The sequence below is a fragment of the Manis pentadactyla genome, chromosome 10 (genome assembly GCF_030020395.1).
Source record: "Manis pentadactyla isolate mManPen7 chromosome 10, mManPen7.hap1, whole genome shotgun sequence".
In the NCBI taxonomy this organism is placed as follows: Eukaryota; Metazoa; Chordata; class Mammalia; order Pholidota; family Manidae; genus Manis; species Manis pentadactyla.
In genome coordinates, this window is record NC_080028.1 from 95450347 (window position 1) to 95471007 (window position 20661).

At 47.9% G+C, this 20661-nt stretch overlaps 1 protein-coding gene across 17 annotated transcripts in view; it reads right to left on the reverse strand.

Moving 5' to 3' along the window:
- The window catches only part of CUX1 (cut like homeobox 1), a 378856-nt gene that overhangs the window by 175231 nt on the left and 182964 nt on the right, over nt 1-20661 (reverse strand). For all 17 annotated transcript variants that reach the window (XM_036904518.2, XM_036904517.2, XM_036904516.2 and 14 more), the window contains exon 4: nt 3123-3201. In XM_036904518.2, coding sequence (XP_036760413.2) covers nt 3123-3201 — 79 coding nt within the window. The remainder of the gene's footprint in view (nt 1-3122; nt 3202-20661) is intronic.

A 20661-nucleotide genomic window follows, 5' to 3' on the forward strand; every position in this document is an offset into this window, starting at 1 on the left:
TGCATTGCCCCAGTCTCTCTGCCCAGCCAGAGCAGAAGAAAGCTGAGGACCAGGCAGCCACACCAGGTAAACACATGGTGCTGGGAGTGGGGGTGTGCATGAGAAGGGCATGCCTGTGCCGGACCCGGGCAGTCAGGAGGCAGTGTCCCAACAAGTTAACCTGGAGGAGAAAGAGATCGGCTGAGAAGGGGCCTAAGGAGAATGACCCCTTCCTGCAAGCATGAAGACTCATGTCACGATACTGTGGACATGAGAGAGGTGGCCTGAACGAAGGAGCAGAGGGCAGAAGTCAGGATGGAGGACCGTGGGTGGAACTGAGAACATTCTGGAGGTAGAATGGCCAGGACTTGGTGACCCAGTGCTCTGGTGTGAGCAGCTGGGTGGAAGTTGGTGTCATTCACTATGAGAAGGAACAGAGGAAGGAGAAGGTCTCCTCTGGACACACTGGGTGGTTTCAGGGTGCCCAATGGACACCCTAGTGGGAATGTCCAGGAGGTCACCGGGTATGCAGGCGGACACTCAGGAGAACTGAACTGAGATTAAGCATAAGAGCCTCTGATGTGACGCTGGGTAAAACCCTGCTGCAGAGGACTCTGGGAGGCCCTGGGTGGATGGACTTCTTTGGTCATTCAACATGTCACAGCTGGTATGCCAGGCCTTGCTCCAGGTGCTGGACACAGGGCAAGAAAGCAAAGCTGCCTTCAGGGAGCTTTCAGTCTAGTAGGACCAGCAGATAAGAAGAAAACACACAAATAATAAAATTTCAGGAATGGGGGCAAGTTGGGGTCTGGTTCTGTTAGGTTTCTGTGCAAGTCTACAAGGCTGGTGGGACTCTGGCTCTGCCTCTTCCCAGGACTGGTTGGTGGACTCTTCCTGGGCTACTGGAGTTGGGCCCCATGGCACATAGCCAAAATATCGGTCCCATTACTCCCAAGAGCTTCCTCCATTTCTCTGAGATAGTGTGAGCTGCCGCTCCTTGCAGCTAGAACTTAACACACCACCAATGTCTCTGGGTTCGGTGGGACTGAAGGCTGACGTACACAGACAGCTAAGGCACCCTGACTCCCTGGAACTGTAGGACCAGCTGTCAGTAAATGCAGTGCTATTGACTAGGCCCTTCCTGTAAGCTTCAGCCACAGAATTACTTCATCTGCACCAGAAGCAGACTTCAAAGCACAGGCAGAGTGCTCCAAGCTCCATTCCTGCTTTTCAAGTAACCTGTTAGATTTATGAGACCACAGCATTTGCAAGAAAGAAATACTTGGGAGGCAGGTAAAAGTGATCTCTGATTAACTTTATAGAAAACATCAAATGTTATTTGTTCCCACCATCTTAAATTGAAATTGCAAACTTTAATTCTCCAGCCAAAAATGATGATGAAGAATATCACCAATATGGGGAAAAGTGCCAATGGTATAATATGAAGTGAAAAGAGTGGAATATAAATATATAACCATGTTATGACCAAAATTCTCTAAAAATGATGTATGTATAAGAGTAAGGCCTGCTCAGGCAAAGAGAAGTGTTGATGAGAAAAATGGTCTCTTCTTTGTCTATGGGAAATTAAGATGCAATATAATTGCGGAGAAAGAAACACAACAACTTGTTAAAGTGGCTGCCCAGTTGAGAAACTATATTAAAGGAAAACCCAGGTACAAACTGGACTACTCAGAAGAGAGTACAGGTTATTTAGAAAACAGTAGCTCAAAGTTCTCTGGGTATTTGGCAAAGACAAAATCAGCCAGCTCCCTTTCATCTAGGTCACCAACACAAAACTAGCACAAGAAAATGCAAGTGGGCCCACCAAGTTGCTGATGCCTGACAAACAGGGCACCCCAGGCACAGAATGATCCATTTACCGTAAAGAAGCCTCCCCATGAATCTTGGTCATAGTTGTTGGGGAACCCCTAGGTGGACACAAACTATTGCAGAAAATCAAAAGGCTAGAATTCGGAACTAAGAGCTGGATAAGCACCCAAGCCAGCAGAAGGTTAGAACAAAGAAAACCATTCACTATCACTAGACTGTTAACCTCAATGTTTTACAGATGAGAAAACTGAGGTCGAGAGGAAAAGGAATGTGACCCACACATCATGACAGGGCTCTGGTGGGGGAATCTGGATCTCCCTATTCCCTGTCTGAAGTGCTTTCCACTGCCCCTAGCTTGGTGCGGCCTCTGATAACTCTAACTCCCAGAGCGGACAGCAAAGCCCATGTGCCCCTGATTAGAATACAGGTACAGACACAAAGGAGGCCTATTTCTGCTTTGCTTTGTTAAAGCAGCTCTAGTAATGCCAGTGATAATCACAGGATTGCTGGTAAGGGCAAGTGAGTAACTCCAATGGCTGGGGAGGGGAGGGTGGCAGTAATTTGGTTTCTTTGGTCAGCAGAGGAAGACAGCCAAGGAACTTTCCTAGAATTTTTTCAGGACTGAGCTGGGACCCACGTGGTTGTATCTATCATCTCCCTGGATTCTAGGTGAGGGCAGCACCTGGGAACAGAGGACCAGTGGGAGCAGGGGGCTCCAGGCACTCTAAGTTCTGCTTCTAAGAGATTTTACTTTTCTAAGGCAAGGAATGGGAAGCCATCTATGCTCTGAATGCCTAGCAAGCATTATTAAATTTTTAACTTAGCTCCTTTTAAAGAAGAAACAACCTCCATATTTGGTTGTAGCTGAACCTTTGTCTTTTGGTTATGACCCTCACGTGACTGATTCCCAGGATGACCTGGGAGGGAAAGGAGGCATTCCAGATAAATGGGCCATTCCTGATGTGGAACTGGTCAGCCCAGAACCATGACCGTCCATGAAGTCTGCAGAGCACACATAGGTTCTAGTTCTTCTCTGAAACACGTAACATTTTACACCAAAGCTAAAAGCAGCCCCCCAGACTGGAGTTTCTGCCTTCACAAAAGCATCAGCTGGAGGGTATGTGCTTACTTCAGCAAATACTCTTCTAATTTCCATGCCCACCCCAAGTCTGTGTTTTGGAGAATTCGTAGTTCCACAATTCCCCGGCTTCCTGGGGAAGATACCACTGATGGTGCGAAGTCCTTAGGGAGACTGAGGAGAACAAGGCTGGATCTCACCAACTCACAGGCACAGTGCCCGCTGGTGGGCTTACCTGGGACATCAATCAATCTCTTGTAGACAGTCAGGAAGGCAGCCTCGGCCTCCTTGCTTCTTTTACTCAGTGCATCAATCTGAAGTGGAAGGAAAAAAAACCAAAGAGCTCAAAATTTGTCAAGAGGTAATTTAAAAATCATTACCCATCTACTGAGTTCCCACGGCAAATGGAAGTCCAATTTCTCCGTGAAAATGCTGGGCAGCTGGGCCTCAGCCTCTTAGAGTAAAAGGCTGCAAGAACCCAGACAGGAAACAATCCAGTGGGCCCAGTTCAAGAGCGTGAGCGAGTGAGGCAGGAGCAGGCTCTGAGATTATGAAACCATTTGCAACTCTCAGTCCCATTGCCCCACTGTGGGGGCTTCCACAGAACATGGTCTCTTTCCTTCTTCTTTTGAGTCTTTACCGAGAGTATTTGCACTGTTGGAGGCAGGGGCAGAGAGGGATTAGCTCATGGTTCAATAGGGGAAACAGGTATGTGAACAAGTAATTAAGTCCCAGCTGGGAAAGTGCTAGGTAAGCAGAGCCATGGGGACACAGAAGGGGATATCAAGGTGACATCTGAGCAGAGTCTTCAAGAGCAGTTCACCAGGGTAGGAAGGAGAGACCCTTTATGAGGGGAAATACACATTTAAGGATCCAGAGCAAAGTTCTGTAATCTGGGGGTTCCCACATTCTCTTAAAGGATTTTATGGAAGCCAAGCACACATGCTCACACAGGCACACAGCTATACACTCTACTTTAGGACATTCCTGATATGTCTGCTGGCGTCCTGACCATGGAATCCTGAATAAGAACCCACAGAAGGGGCTGTCACACACCAGGGAATATGGGGGTCTGCTGAGGTGGGGACACAGATCCATGGGCAATGAGACTGGGCAGGTGAGGAGGTCAGGTCATGAAGGGCCTTCAGTGCACATGGAAGAGATTGACCTTCATCGTCTGGACATAAGTCTGAGTGGGAGGAGAACAGGATGGGGCAGGAAGAAGGGGACCATTTGGAGGGTGTTACCCTTGCTCAGGTGAGACACGTGTGTCAGTGGCAGTGGGGATTGAGAAAAAGAGGCCAGTCAGAGATATGAGGGTCAAACCGAGTTGACAGGAGGCACAGGGATATCGAGCAAGTCAAGGATGGCGCCCTGGTTTCCGATGTAGGCAGCAAGCGGGTATCTGGGATGGCAGCCAGGATCAGTTTGTCTTCTGAACTAACCCAGCTGAGTTAGTTTCCCTCCAGTGTAAAGTCTATTCATCAAAGAAAGGTGACGTGTGAAACTCCCAAGTAGGCCGGACACACATCCAAAGAGCTTCTGATTGCTGGATGGACTCGGTATGTATTTTGCTCACATAACACGCTTGCTGAGACAACAGATCACTTTTTACATTGGTAGCATGCAAGATGCTACATGCACGAAGTTCATATTGGCTCAGGAAAAGGACACTAAATTATACATTCCTCTGTCCCCTCACAGAATTATACTGTCTCCAATGTTATTAAAGAGGCAAAAGGATGTGGCTTAATTATAGGGCCTCTCAAACTAACAATTTGTTAAGGGCTGAGCGAGGCCACCTGATTGGGGATGGGAGGACCCTGGGGAATGGGACACGAGGGCTTGCCAGGGCCAGGTCTTAGGAAATTCAACACAGAGCACACAAGTGCGAGGCCCGCATTTCCCATTTGTAACAAGCTCTGCTCCAAAATTCCTATCTGAAGTCAGTTGTCTGGAACTCAGACACATTTTTCCCCCCATAAAATAAGATTGTGATTTAGGTGTTGGGAAAGTTTTCAGAATAATCCACAGGGACTACTTAATAATGAGAAGATAGTTCTCTTAAAATAAAATGTTTTTTTTCCCCCTCCTCTCTGAGTCTTAGCAATTCATGCTCATTGTATGTATAATTAGGAAAATTAAAATCTTAATTCTGCCACTCACAGTGGAAGGCATGCATCCCTGGTCTGTAGCTCCCTTCAATTTTTTTTTCTTATTTAAAAAGATACATAGTTGAGTGAAATGTAGGCATATAGACAAACTATAGAGACAAAAAGTAGAGTTGTGGTTGTCAAAGGCTGGGGATGTGGGGGATAGGGAGGATGGGGGTTTGGAGGACAACGGCTAAGGGGTGTGGAGTTTCTTTTTGGGGTGATGAGATGTTCCACAGTCACCTGTGGTGATTCACTTTGTGACTATACCGAAGTCAATGAGTCGCAAACTTTAAGTGGGCGAACTATACGGTATGCGAATTGTATCTCAATAAAGCTGTTACAGTCATATGCATGTGTGTTGTACGCGTGTACCTGAAATCAATAGTATGGAAATTTTGTATAGTGCTTTTGCTAACAAAAATATTTTCCAGTATCTATTACAAAATTTGTACATATTTTAATAGTATTATTTCAATTGTATTGAACCACCACAAAAACAGATGTTCTGGGTAAACAGGGACTTGGAGTTGCCTCTCCAGGCATCTGGAACACTGCTGTGCTCTGGGTCTATCTGTCACCTCCTGAGAGCACTGTGCCCACAGGCAACAGTTTCTGCCCAGAAGGCCAGGCAGGTGCCCTGGCTGCTCTCTGTACCTCTCAGCACCCCCAGAGGCTTCTCTACTTGGCCCTGTATCTGTCTAGGGAGGGGTGTCCCTTGCTTCCCAGGTACTCTGAGTGTACAAAGGGTGACTGCCTCTGCAGTGGGCAAAGGCTAGGATCCGGAAGGATAGTGAAATGCTGTCTTCTCTCTCCTGTCTGGGTTGTTGGGGACATGAGGGCGGGGGTTGGTATCCACTCAGCACCCCTGGGGACTCTTACATGTTGAACTGTATCCCCTGGAAAGACGCCGAAGTCCTGACTCCCAGTACCTATGAATGTGGCCTTATTTGGAAATAGGGTCTTTCTTTTTGCAGGTGATCAATTTAAGATGAGGTCATTGGAATGGACCCTAATCTTTTATGACCTGATCCTTACAAAATGGGGAAATTTGGACAGAGACAGTCATGCACCTAGGGAGAACCTATGTGAACTTGAAAGCAGAGACTGGGACACACCTATGAGCCAAGGAATGCCAAAGATTGCCAGGAAACCACCAAAAGCCAGAGGAGAGGCCTGGGACAGCTTTTCCCTCACTGCCTCAGAAGGAGCCTGCCCTGTCCACCAGCCTTCTAGTCTCCAGAACTGTTAAAGATAAATGCCTGTGGTACTTGGTTATGACAGTTCTAGGAGACTAAAACAGGGACCCTGATTCAGAGCCCTCTGCCCATCGAATGAGAAATTCAAACCCTGTCCCAAGGAAGTGAGGCCAATTAATTTAATTAATCCATTAAGCAACCAGACTATGTGGTTTCCTAAGAAAGGGGGTGACTACTCCATGCGTGGTTGAGTTTTACTTGACAGGGTCTCCCTCCTAACCCTTTATAAGATTTCCAAACTTAGAAGAAGTTGATTCTGGAATTTTGATGCTTTCTGTGCTCAGTTACTCTCTGGATTCTGCCCACAGCCACCACCCTCATCCAAGCCTGGCACTGAGTGTGAGTTTTGGTGTGAACTCTTCCTTTTCCAGCTCTGTGTTTTCTATGGCGGACTGCTCTTTGTTGCAGCCTGGGACTTTCTACTTCTGTGTTTCTGTTCACTTGAATACCCTTTGCTGCCATCTCCACGCGCTGAAGACCTACCAATACTTCCGGACCCAGTGTGGCCTCCATTTCCCCTAGAACACATGTGCCAGGTTCCTTCCGGCTGTCAGGGTTCTGAGTTTGGAGTGTGGAAGTGGACTCTGGAGCCAGGCCGCCTGTCCTTATGTGAGCAGGGGGTTAACAGCACCCACCTTGCAGGGCTGGGTGGTTAGATGACCTCATGTCATGCAGGTAGAGTGCACAGCACCTGGCACAGGAAAGGGCTAGCTGACAGTGTGACCTTGTCCCTTGTAAGAGCTTTCCTGCAGGGCTCTGTCTGTGCCCCTTAGCATTCTGAGGGAGGGAGGAAAGAGACAGTGCCCCCTCACCCTCATGCCCCCTTGCCCTCCATGCCTGCCTGCTGCAGGGTAAGGCCTATGGACTGCGTGCCTTCGGGGTGGTAAGCCAGGGTGCAGCATGGTAGCCTGTCACCAGAGGGGAAGAGGTTGAGGAGAGGTCGAAGGCATAGATAGTTGAAAGTAGGATCCCAGATTAGACATTCTGGCTACTTAAAGCATGCCTGAGGTAGATTCTGTCCACTATTCCACCCCTGAAAGCACTCTGAGAAAGGGCACGGACAGAGGTGGCTGGCGGTGCACTGGGCAGAGCTGGTGAGGCTCTGACCGTGCTCAGGCCCTGGCCCCCACATAAAACCTGTTCTGCTCCGGGGATCAGCCTCACCTCCTGCCACACCCGGTTACTCCCTGTTCCCTGAATACAGAGGCAATTTCGCCGCAGCCTGCAAGGCGCCTCCTTGGAATGTTCCTCTGATCCTTGAGGCTCAGCTGATCCATCTCCAGGCTGCGGGCCACTCCCAGGCGCACGTGGGATTGTCCCGAGATTCCAGGACTGCAGATAAGGCTCCCTTAGGAATCTTGAATTCCTTGAAAGCCCACACTGTACTTTCCTCTCCATGGCCTTTCCTCCCCGACTAGCGCATAATGGACATTTAATACATTTCTATTGTGTAAATGAAAATCTACCTAAACTGGTCAACTGTGCATCTGCAGAAGTGAGCAAATGGTGACAGTATCAGTTGTAAATTTTTATGAAAATGCTTACTTAGTATGTAAGGAGTCCTTGGTTCAGTAAGTATGTGGTTCCTGTGCTGATGTGATGACAGCACTTTGGCGCCCTGGGAGCCCGCCCCACTGCACACACCCGAGCGTGCTCTCCAGCTGTGTCTTGCACGAGCCTGTGCCCTCACTCCCGTGAGGTGCCCAGTGCCTTCTACACAAGACTCCTGGGTCCCGCAATTATCCTTTCAGCAACATCACTTTTACAATGCAGAGTTTGCTTTTTCTGTATTAAGAATTTAATTTAAAGATAAAAGCGTATAGAAAGGTATTGGATTCTAAATCTAAAACAATGTTTCCTTACAGTAATATGAAAACTCAGAGGTCAGGGGTCAGGTATGGAGACCAAGTTCATGGAAATCAACGGGAAGACCCCTGAGATTTAGATGGGGTGAGAAGGTTTCCCAACTGTTTGGGTGCCAGCAGAGCTGCTCTGTGGGGTTTGCGAGTCAAGTGGTGTATTGAGTTACTGCCCACCCTCAAAGAGGCACTGCACATCTCTGCCCACTGCCATGAGCCTTGTAGAGGAACAGCACCTTCCATGTGGGTGCTTTCTGGCCCCAGTGATATCAGGCTTGACCATGTGGTTACTCTGGCTAAGGGAATACAAGAGATAGTGCCATATGCCATATGTGAGCTTAACGATGTAAGAGTGTGCATGGTTCCGTTAGTGTGCTCTTTCTGCTTTGTGGACAGCAGGACCTGATGGGAGCTGCTTCTTCCACTGGGATCCCTAATGAACACAACAGATGGTGCCAGAGCCATCAGAGTTAACCCCCAGATAACATGTAATATGAATGAGAAATAATTACTTGTTGCCATAGGCCACGGAGATTTGGGGATGCTTGTTACTGCTGCATGACCCGGTAAAGCTGTCCATTACAAGTCTTAAGAGGTGGTTGCAGCTCTAAGAAGATAGTTCCCCTGCCAGGGGGAACACTGTATGGTAAAGTAGGAAGGGACAGGATCTGAAATTAGAAACCTGCACATAAAAGAGGGCTCCATGGCACACTCTGCAATACTGAGCCAGTTTTGTGTCCTCTGCCTCCTTGAATTTTATTTTCTATGGCCAGGAAAAGGGAATGCTGAGAATGCCTGCTTTGCAGGATTCCTGGGCAAATTGAATGAGGCAGAAGATGGGATGACAGTGCAGAACTATTCACAAATTGGCTTTCAGTGGTGGTGATAAGTGACCTGGGACATATTTCAAGGAGAAACATCACACAAATTTTATCTAAATTCAAAGTCTAAATTTCAGAGGGTCAGTGGAGGAGAACCCACACACTCAATGCATTAGTTATTGTATGAAAGAAAATACCACATTTAAGAGTTAATCTCCTAAGACTACCCCTCAAGCAGCATTTCCAAGTAGCTGCCACCACTTCAGGGCTGTGCTCATATCTTACCAAGATACTCCCTGAAGAAAGCCCCTCACCCCCTTGTAACTCAGAACATTAATGAATTTGAGGCTTTGGAGGTTAGAATTTTCAACAGGAATCTCCAGTTTTCTGCAGAGGAAGTAAATGTGGGGAGAACAAGCACCAAACCCAGCAGCTGTCCCTACCTGCAGGGTCTCCTGGCCGTGGAGTGTGATGTGTCCTCCATGGTGGCCCTGCACCACCATCCAGAGCCCGGGAAGAGCACGTGGCCACCCTGCCCTGACGGCTTCTCCTCACTCTGAGACTGCAATCCACACTCCTTAGCGGGGGTCCCAGGACCATTCCCACCCATGCATACTTATGCTGCCAACTTCACCTCCCACTGAATCCTACCACTGACCGTGCATCTCGATGCCATGCCTCAGTCCCCTCACCTTGCATGTCCCTTCATGCCTTCACATCTTTATACACTAGGCCCTCTGCCTGGAACCTCTCCACCCAGGGCATGGGGGAATCCAGCCTCCCTTCATGAGTTAGTCTAGATGATGCCTCCTTTGTGGTGTCCTCCTGATGTCCCCAGGCACCGCCGGCCACTTGGTCTTTGTGCCACCCAAGCTCACAGTACATCCCTCTCTGCTCACTTGCCACACCCTGTGATGATGACTCACATTGTGGGCTTCCCTTCCACCACCCTGTGGTCTGTCCCAGGCCAGGGCAGTGGGGCCCACCCCTCTTTGCCCTCAGCACCCGTGGCCTAGCTGACACAGGGGGCTGCCTGGGGAGTGTCTGTGAATGGAAGAGGGGGACTGCAGGCAGAGAAGGCTGCATAGGCCATGGATTCCCTGAAACTCATGGATGAATTCCACAGCATGAGTATGGATTACTCTGCAAGATGAGAGTGGAGAAGGCAATTTCCTATAATTAAGAGTTTCAAGAATACTTTTACTATCCACCAGCTTAGTTTACTCTAAAAAGTGGAAAGTCAGGACAGCCAAGCCCCGATTTAGTTTAAGGAAGAGCAAACTGCCCTTGTCAGAAGAGGAAACCCTGGTGGGTGGTGTCAGCGGAGGAAAGGGAAGGGAGGGGCTTTGGGCTGGATAGAGAGAAAGTAAGACCTCTTCATGGTTTTTTGTAAGCATTAAAAAGGAATGCATGCAAAGTGCCTACAACTGGGCCTGGCTCTTGGCAGGCTCAGGACACTGTAGCTGCTACTCTGACAGTGAACTCTGCTTGTCCACCAGGGCCTCCAAAACCTGCCTGGGGGTGGCCTCAGGCTGTGGGCCACAACCGTTGCACACTAGCTCACAGTAAAAAGGGTGCTATTCATTTACATCCTGGGGTACACTGAGCAGGCTGCTGCAGTCACCCTGGCGCTGTCCGGCTGCTCCACTCCCATGGGCCACACGCAGGGTGTCTTGTCACACCAGCTGTGAGGCACAGATGCAGATGACGCTGGGACTTTTTACAAGGACTCAGGGATCACCAAAAAAACATGAAACAGAAAGACTGCTCTTATGCTTGCCTGGCACTATGTATTTTGAAATGGAGGAGGCTCATCTTCCAGGGGGACGTCTGGGTCTTGCCAAGCACAGGTAGATGGCAGGGCAGTGCCCATGGGGCCCAGAGCCTGAACATGGTGTCAGAAGAGCAGGCTTGAGTCCCAGCACCAACACCAACACAGGAACATGACCTTAGTCACTGACTTAACCTCCCTGAGCCTCAGTTTCTTTGTCTGCAAAGCGGAGAGACTAAATCTTGGTTGCTGTGAGTGGTGAAGGAGCCTCCATATTGGCAGCACCACTTCTCAGTTGCAGAAACTGACCAAGTCATTCAGAACCAGGCCCCAAGCAACTCCCTACCCCAAGGACACGATGACACTCCAGCACAGTGCACTGGGGCTGGTGGGAAAAGGTGTGCTTGGAAGTAACATGGCTTGGGTTTGAAGCAAGCCCTGGTACGTGCTTGCTGAATGGTCTGGAGGTGGTTACTTAAACTATTTATGTCTTGGTCTCTTCATCTGTTTAGTAAGGAACTCCCTCCTTGCTGAGTTGTGAAAATGAAATGTGAGAACCTCCCAAATCAAGTATCTGGCATGGTCTGGGGTATACAGAATCTGAGTGAACATCAGTAACCTTCCCTAACTAATCCAAATCCAGCATGTTCTTCCCACTACACCATAGGCTGTCACCCTTTGCTGTCAAACCAAGCAGTAAGCCAAAATGGGTGAAGTACTGAGGGACAGAGACACTTAAATAACATTTAAGGAACCATGGTGGCAACAGCACACTCAGAAACAACCCACCAGCCTACACCCTGGGAATCTAACTCATTGCTTAGAAATAACAGCAACCCATTAACAGAATTCTCAAATCAATGTGACCTGCTGGACTGTAGGCCAATAAGGATCAGCAAGAGCTGCAGGGACATTTAAGAATAGTTTTGCCTTACTGTATGTCTGGCTGCAGAATTCTTTCAAGAGCAAAACATGCTTTAATGAGTCACGTGGAACACTGGAAGTCAACAGGGAATGACCAAGGTCCCGTCGAAACAGATGGGTATGCACTCACAGCTTTGGAGCTCCCACTTTAACTGAGCACGACCACGTAAGTGAACAGACATGTTTCCTGAAAGAAGATCGCAGTAGTAGATGGCAGGTCTACTGAATGTTTGGCAAGTACTCGTCCTGCTAGTGCCATGAGCGTTCCGTGGGGAGATAAGAGAGGACCCCAGGGTGTAGACAGCCCCTCTTCCTGTGGTTTGGCCACCTTTGGAGCGATGTGGAGACAGGAGGGACTAGAAATGGGTGAGGGAACCCTTCATGACTTCCAATACCCAGATGGAGTTCAGTGAGGAAGATTGCTCCCCATAGCAGAGAACTGACAAGATTTTATGTAAATCCCTACACTGCTCAAAGCAGGGAGGACAAATCCCACCAGGCAGTTTCGGTTATAAAGGCAAAATGCAGTGTAGACCTGGGTAATAACACAGAATTGCTTCTTACATAAACCAATGGAAGTAATTCTTAACTAGCGCCCCTGCCACGATTCTAAGAGAAGAAAACTGGAGAAGTCTGGAGAAGATAGTGCCAGGCAGGATGAGTGGGGAAACAAAGATATGAGGTCCTGGAGAAGAGATCTGTGGCAGAGGCTAGTATGAGAGGAACAGTAAAGACAATAAAAACAGCAGCAAGCATTTCTATTTTCCTTTACAGTTTACCAAGCCTGTTTACTTACATCTGACATTCTGGCTTCAACATATATCTGAAGGGCTGTTGTGGGGAAGAAGGATTTGCAAGAGCAACGGGTAGAATCATAGGAAGGCAGATCACAGCTTAACATCAGGAAAACTTCTGCCAACAGGAGAATGCTTCAGAGGGGGAGCATGCTGGCTGCCTGTCTTACTAGTTCATTTCTTAAAGAGTGCCTAAAATGTGCCAGGCAGTAAGTTACCCTATCATCTGCAGCTGGAGCCATCCTCTTACCCTCCTCCAACAGGTGAATCACATGTTTTCTGAAGGAAGATAGCAGTAGCAGACACCATGTCTGCTGAATGTTTAAGGAACATCATGAATACAAAGGAGGCTTCCCAGAGGATGAATGCCTGTTTGAGATTTTTTAAAACACTGTTTTTGTGAACAGATTATATATATATATATATACATATATATATATATATATATATAGTAAAAAAATCATGAAGGTATAAAAGCACACAGCATTCAGCAAGGTTAAACAATGTAAGATCAATATACAAAAATCAATTGTCTTTCTTTACACAAGCCATAAAACATTCCAAAAGTGAAATTAAGAAATGTTAATGGCTTGGAAGACTTAATATTGTTAAACTGGCAAAAGACCCAAATCAACCTATAGATTCAATGTAGGGCTTATGAAAATCCCAGTTGGCTTCATTGCAGAAACTGACAAGCTGAACCTAGGATTCAAAATGCAAGGAATCCAGGATTAGCTACAACAATCTGGAAAAAGAAAGAGTTGGAAGACTCACACCAATTTAAAAATTCACACAAAGCTATATTAATCAAGACTGTGTGGCACTAGCATAAGGACAGACATACAGATCAATGGAAAAGAACTAGTAACAAACCCTCACGTTATGATCAACTGGTTTTTGACAAGGGTTAAAAGATAATTCAGTGGGGGAAGGACAGTCTTTCAACAGACAAAGCTGGGGCAACTGGATATCCATGTGCAAAAAGATACATTGGATTTCATCAAATTAAACTTCTGTGCTTCAAAGCTCACTATCAAGAGGATGAAAAGACAACCCACAGAATGGGAGAAAATTTTTGCAAGTCATATATCAGATAAGGGATTAGCATCCAGAATACATAAAGAACTCTTATAGCTCAACGTTAAAAAGACAAATAACTGAATTAAAAAATGGACGAAGGACCTGAATAGACATTTCTCCAAAGAAGATATACCAATGGCCTATAAGCACATCAAAAAATGCTCAACATCAAGAGTCATTAGGCAAATGGAAATAAAAACCACACTGAGATATCACTTCATACCCACTGGGATGGTTAGAATCAGAAAATCAGATCTAAGTGTCAGAATAGATGTGGATAAGTTGGAACCCTCATCCTACTGATGGAAATGATGCAGTCACTTTGGAAAACAGCTTGGCAGTTCCTCAAAATGTTAAACATAGAGTTACCATATGACCCACCAATTCCACTCCTACGTATTTATCCAAGAAAAACAAAAATGTGAATCTATGCAAAAACTTGTGTATGAATATTCATAGCAGCATTATTCAGAATAGCCAAAAGGTGGCAAAAAAAAAACAACTCCAAATGACCATCAACTGATAATGGATAAATAAAATGTGGTATATTTTTTAAATGGATTATTATTCAGCTATAAAATGCATGAAGTACTGATTCATGCAACAACATGGATGAACCTCAAAAACACTATGCTAAGTGAAAAAAGTCTGTCACAAAAGACCACATATTGTGTGATTTCATTTATATGAAATGTTGAGAATGGTCAAATCCATAGAAACAGAAAGTAAGTTAGTGGTGCCAGGAGCTGGGGAGGAGTGGGGGGGAAGTGACTGCTAATGGGCACAAGGTTTCTTTCTGGGGAGAGGAAAATGTTCTGGAATTAGGTAGTGGTGAGGGTTGCACAACTTTGTGAATATACTAAAAACTATTTAATTGGAAAGACAAAATAAAAATAAAAACCAAAAAAAGTGTAAGAATACAGTGAAAAGTAGGTCTCCTTCCTGCCTATGTCCACCTGTCACCCAGCTGCTTGGCCTATAGGCAAAGAGTCTCTGTGCATCTTTCCAGAAATATTTTATGCATTTACAAGCATCTGTATACACACATTGTCTTAAAAAAAAAGCAAGCTACAAATGGTGGGTATTATAGACATTGTTCTGCATCTTGTGATGATGGTCAGAGCACTTTGTGGTGGGAGGGGTGGGACCACAGGAGAAGGAGCAGTGGTGCAAATATAAAGTATTGGGACAGAAGGGCCTTTCAGAAGTGCAGGACCTGCTGTGCCTGGAGCAGGGGAGGTGGGGGCAGGAGGCAGAAGAGCAGGCAAGGCCATGTCTTGGAGGGGCCCTGGCGGGGGAGAGCCAGGGGCTGCAGCTTTATGCTGGAAGGGATCAGGAGTCCCTGAGGATGTCCATCTGGAAGTGACACTAAGTGACTGCGCTGGATGGGAGGCAACTCTGCAGGTGGGAGGGGGTCAATGGTGGAAGCTGTACTTGGGGAAGGGGGGAACCAACTGGGTGAGATGAGGGAAGCTGAATTCACAGGGTATGATGGCAGACCCTGGTCCTCCCAGATTTCTGGCCATGATGACTGGGAGTGGTCACCTCCCCTGAGATGGGAGCCATAGAGATGAGTGTGTTTGGTTGGGGGGTAGGTGGGTGGGGAGATTTTAAATTTGTGAGAGGCCCAAAGGTGGAGCTCCCGGGAGGCCTGATGTTGGAAGGGAGGTCCAGGCCAGACACAAAGATTTGGAACCATCAGCCCCACCGTGGCCCAGCTGAGGTTATGTAGGGATGGGACAGTGTGCAGTGAGGGCCCTAATGCTGGGGGCACACTGGTATTTAAGTGGCTGAGGATTTGGAGGAGTCTATGATCAGTAACTACCACTACCATTTATAGAGCATTGCTTTGTGCCCTGATCTTTACATATAAACAGATAAAGTCTCTACTCTGCAGGGCAGATTTTCATTATACAGATGAGACACAGAGAAGCTGAACCAACTCCTTCAAGGTCACATCGGTAAATGATGATGTCAGGACTCAGATCCACATCTGTCTGATTTCAGTCTGTAACTGACTGGTTTTCTCTGCTACTGGAAGCTGCCCAGACAGGAAGGAGCCACTAGAGGGATGGGCAGGAGAGAAGACAGGAGAGAGTGAGGAGGAGGGGCAGTGCCAGAGGCTCCCTAGTTGGGGGAAATCACCCCCGTGGGTGCCTGCTGCAGGACGCTACTGAGGTCCTAGGGCAGTGACATCTGTCTGTTGCTTTTCAACAGAACACGTTTAGAGATTTGCTCCGGAGGAAGCCAGGCCCTGTGTCTCTGGGTCAGACTTGTCTCCCAAGTCCCCCGAACACCAGTGGTCTCAGGCCTGAGGATGAACAGGGCTTGAGAGCCTGGTGGGTGGGTATCTGTCCCAGAAGCTGGAGAGGCTCCCTGGGAAGCACAGCTCTGCCCCGGGTGGGACGGGGGGAGGGAGGAGGGGTGGCAGGCTCCTCCCCTCACAGCCCTAGGAAACAGTCCTTTCCCTTTCACACTCCTCTGTGAGCTGACAGATTTCTCTCTTCCTGATGTGCTGGAGGACAAAGTGCCATCTCACAGGTCTCCTCTTCTTTCCCTATGTGCCACTCAAGATATTGCTAAAGCTTTCTGGAATAAGCACTGGCTTTAGAGTCAGATGCTTCAGTTCAAGTCTCAGCTCTAAGGCTGATAAGCTGAGTAACCCTGAGCAAGTTACTTGACTTCTCTGGGCCCATTTGCTTCTCTCTACAGAAGGGATCATAAAATCTCCCAGGGCTGAGCTGTTGTGTAGATTAAACAAGATAATGCACATGGAAGCTTCTGGCACAGAGCTGGAGCCGGAGAGCTGCCCTCCCTCCTGGCCTTCATCTGCCCAGAGGCTGCACTCAGGGTGTACCACATTTCAGCAGAATCTGCTTTCCAGGCCAGCCTCTATTTCCTACTACAGGGCTCAGCTAGTGCTCCCGGGATGGGGGTCCTACTGCATTCTTACCCCAGTCCTGCCACTCTGGGTCCTCACAGATGGCCTGGGAAAGTAGCATAAGGGATGGGGCCAAGGAGCAGCCCCAGGCAGTGGCAAAATGACAGAGTGAGGCCTGCTTTAGTCTTGGGTGACCAGGCGAGCTTGGGGACCACTGGCTTACCTGGCTGGGTTGCCTCTTCCTGGCTGGCAAGTTAGAAGGCTCCAAAAATTGTATTTAGAGGGGCAAGGAAGTGACAGAGGTCCTCCCCTTCCACGGGGGTAGGTGGAGTGAATATTCCACCCAACCCAAACACCAGGGCTCCTACCTGCGACTGTTTAGTCCACTTGCAACCTGGAGAGCTGTTTAAGGCTTCTCTGTGCATGTGGCCAAAAAGCAGGATGACTTAGAGTCACTGGGGGGTCGGCTCCTTCAGTCTGCAAACTTGCTGGAGATGTGAGTAGGTAGTCATAGAGGGTGGCATTTGGCTGGGCATAACAAGGCTCCAGGGAGCCTCAGATCCCGGGACAGGCAGGACCAGGAGACTACAGAGGGCTGGAGAGCTAAGAGCTTGGACCCAGGGGCCACAGACCTCACCTCCAGGCAACTGCTCTGCTCACACTCACTGCTACCCTCCTGTCCAGGCACTCTGCATGGCAATTACATCCCTAGCACAGGGTGGTGGGTAAGGCTGCATTAGATCATGGAAATGGCAATTTATTGACATAAAATGCCATGCAAATGTATTAGCAAAGAGTAGTGGCCCCGTCTGAAATAGACTAGGGGAGGCATGGAATGTGGAATAGCCCACATGCAAGCAACTACACTTCTCTGGGCTCTCAGCTATTGCCAGCGCCCCTGTGCTCCCTCCCCAGAGTCATGTACACGCGTTCACAGTCCTTTTGATCATCTGGTCCTTGGTGTCAGTTTCATTTAAGGAATTACTGCATTAAATTGATGGAACATTAGTAAAACCTAATTAACATCCAGATTGAGTTTTTCCAAGGGAAGAGAGATCTGTAAAAAATAAAATACCCTAGTAATCTAAATTCCACAGTATTCAAATAAATACTATATGACTATTATAAGCTGGACAATTTCAGTCCAAGAAAAAAAAACAACAGCTTTTTGCTGTCACATGATTCATTGAAAGGTGCTAAGAGTATATGCGGACAGAACAGAGCCTTTTCTATCACCAGAGAATGCTTCTGATTTATCAACTGGGGGTGTTAACTCTCCCTCCCTCCCTCCCTCCATCCATCTCCATCTATCCATCTACCCATCCATCCATCCACCACCCATCTCCGTTCATCCTCTTGTCCATCCATCCATCTACTTGGTCTGTCTGTCCATCTGTCTGTCCACTCATCCCTCCCTCCCTGAAGGCCTGCTGTGTGTGTGCCAAGCACTGTGCCATGTGAGGATACAGATCCTGTTCAACTGTTAGGCTCCATGAAAGCAGTGCCTGAGTTAATTACCTACTACGACATACCAGGTTCTAGCTCAGGTCTAGCCTGGTGTACCGTAGATGTTCAGTAAATACCTACTGAATGAAAGAATGAAGGAGCAAGCCTGTCCCCGAGAAGGGGAGACTGACATAAGGGGTGTGACATAATTCAGAGTGATCAGGCTCATAGCCTGGCCAGGAACAGAGCAGTGGATTAGTGAGGAGGTGGCCCCTGCCAAAGTGACCCCCACTGAGATGGCAGCAAGATCACTTTGGTGGCCCCATCAGTGTGAGCTCCCTGACACACAACCCTTCATGGACTGTCAGGGAGCACAGGCTCAGTGGGCGAGTCCTAAGCTCCCCTGGCCACTGGCACCAGTCCCTTCATGACCTGGGACCTCCAATTCCTTACTTATGATCCTCTGATCCCTAGAGCCTCAGGTTCTAAGTCAACTCTGCCACCCTATCATCTTACTAATTTATTCTACAGCTCATTCAGCTCCCTCTTCTCCATTTCAACTCAGTTCCTTTCAGTTCAACTAACACTTTCGAGGCACCTCTGTGCCAGGTACTGGGAGACCAGACCCTTCTGAGCTCTTCTTTGGGAGCGGGGTCTGCTGTTGGGCCCTTAGGCAGCCTCGTGTCCTGGGGTGCCTGAAGTGGGTCCTCAGCTGAGGCGTACATGAGAGCTGAGAAGGGCCCCACCACATGTGGGTCCGCACTGTAAACACCCAAGGACTCTACCTACAGCTACTGGGAGGATGTTAAAAATAATTATCTACTGAAAATATTAGATTTGCTCTGAATTGTTCATTACATACAATGGCTTAATAGGACTTTTATTGAATAGCTGCAGAGCTCTGGGCCGAAATCAATTTGCCATTCACTTGGAATTTTGATGTACGTTGCTGACTTCCACAACATGCAGCAATTTGTAATAGCTTTGGCTGGCTGTTGTTTTCAAAGCTCTTGCTACCTCACGCACACTTATTTCTGACCACAAAATTACATTTATTCAACAGAAAGTAGCTCTGGGTCTTGAAGAGGTTAACTTCTGGAGAGCTTGGCTGCTCTCCAGCCCTGGCAGAGGAGCAGCGCTGGCGCAGTGGCACACAGCAGCGGCAGCGCCGGGCAGGCGGCCGTGATTAATAGACTGCTGAGTGCACCCCTTTCCACATGCACGCAGCTCGCTCCCTTGCTCCCATAGATCATGGGCTTAGCCTCAACATATCTGACTGAAATTGAATTTGGCTTCTCTCTCAAGCGTTCATTTCCTATGTTATGCAAGGTTATATCCTTTTCTGCATGAGCAGAACCAAACCAGCTGCAGCTTTGGAGGAGAAAACGTGTTTTCAATTAGGAAGCTGGCCTGCACACTGAACCACAGGCCTACTGCTCCCCTAATTGAGCCATCATGGAGCAAGCCTACAGGAAGACACTGTGTTCGCCAGGCCTCTGGATTTTACTATAACATAATTAAAGCACACAGTCACTGCCACGACCACCACAGCTGCCATCATCGTCACCTCAATGACCACCCTTGGGAAAAGGCCCAAGGGCCTGAGGATGGCTGTGCTGGGTGGGAAGGAAGTCCCCAGGAAAGAAGTCAGGACAGCAGGCTATATGGAGTCCTCGTGAACCCTCTCCAGGCCTTCAGCCAGAGCCCATCAGTGTCCTCAGGGGCCAGGTCTGCTCTGCACTTGCCTGTTAGGGACACTGGGCCCCAAACTAGCAGAGGTCCGGACACCCCTGGAAGGGAAGCAGCCTTATTGTCCTTGCTGGTCACAGGAAACCTAGGGAGAACCTCTCACACAGCACTCACTGGGTGCTTATGAATGGGGTGGCAGGAGAGGACAGAAATTCAGCTAAGAATATCTTACTCTACCAGCTCGGTAAGGCAGAGAAGGACTTAGAGAGGATGCAGGCTCTCAAAAGGAGAAAAGTTAGAAAAGGCCGAGTTGCTGAGGAAAAGGTAAAAAGGAGGCAGACTTTCAGTTAGGCCTTAAAGGATGGAATGATTTTTATAGGTGAGGAAGAGCACAAGGTTATAATAACAGAGACCATGACTTGTAGGAAAAGGTCAGAGGCAGGAAACCACAGGGCATATTCAGGGACAGCAAACAGACGCGTCTGGCTGGAGCAGAGGCCATGGACTGGAAGTCCGAAAGTAAATGTAAAAGCTAAACCACAGAGCTCCTTTCCTTACACAACAATCTAAAGTACTCAAGCAGGCACAGAGTCACAGAACTTGATCTAAAGCAAATACCTTTGGAGGGAACCAAGCCCAGGTGTTCCTGCAACTAGCTATGCATGACAATCAGGTGTGGACTTCGTAAAATTACAGATTCTCAGGTCCCACCCTGGGCCTGCTGAATCAGAACTTCTGAGGGAGGAACTCAGTAAGGTGACTTTCTGGAAACATGTGGGAGAGTCTCATACAGCTGGTCCATCGTGGGACTAGTTAACAAGCACTGATCTGGTCCATGTTCTCCAGTCCTGGACACTTAATTCAATACTTGCCAAATACAGGCATGATGCGGACAGAAATACAGGTGAGTGTGTGGGCATGTGCACACACATACAGTTCGTATCCTCTAGATTTCAAAGCATAAGCTTAGTATAGGATAAGTTAAACTGTGCTCCACTATCTGAATATGAATGTTCTCTGCCTCAGGACCAAAGGAGAGATACAAATGAAGCCCTACCAGGGATGAGGAGATGAAGAGTTTGTTTTTGGCTGGCGTA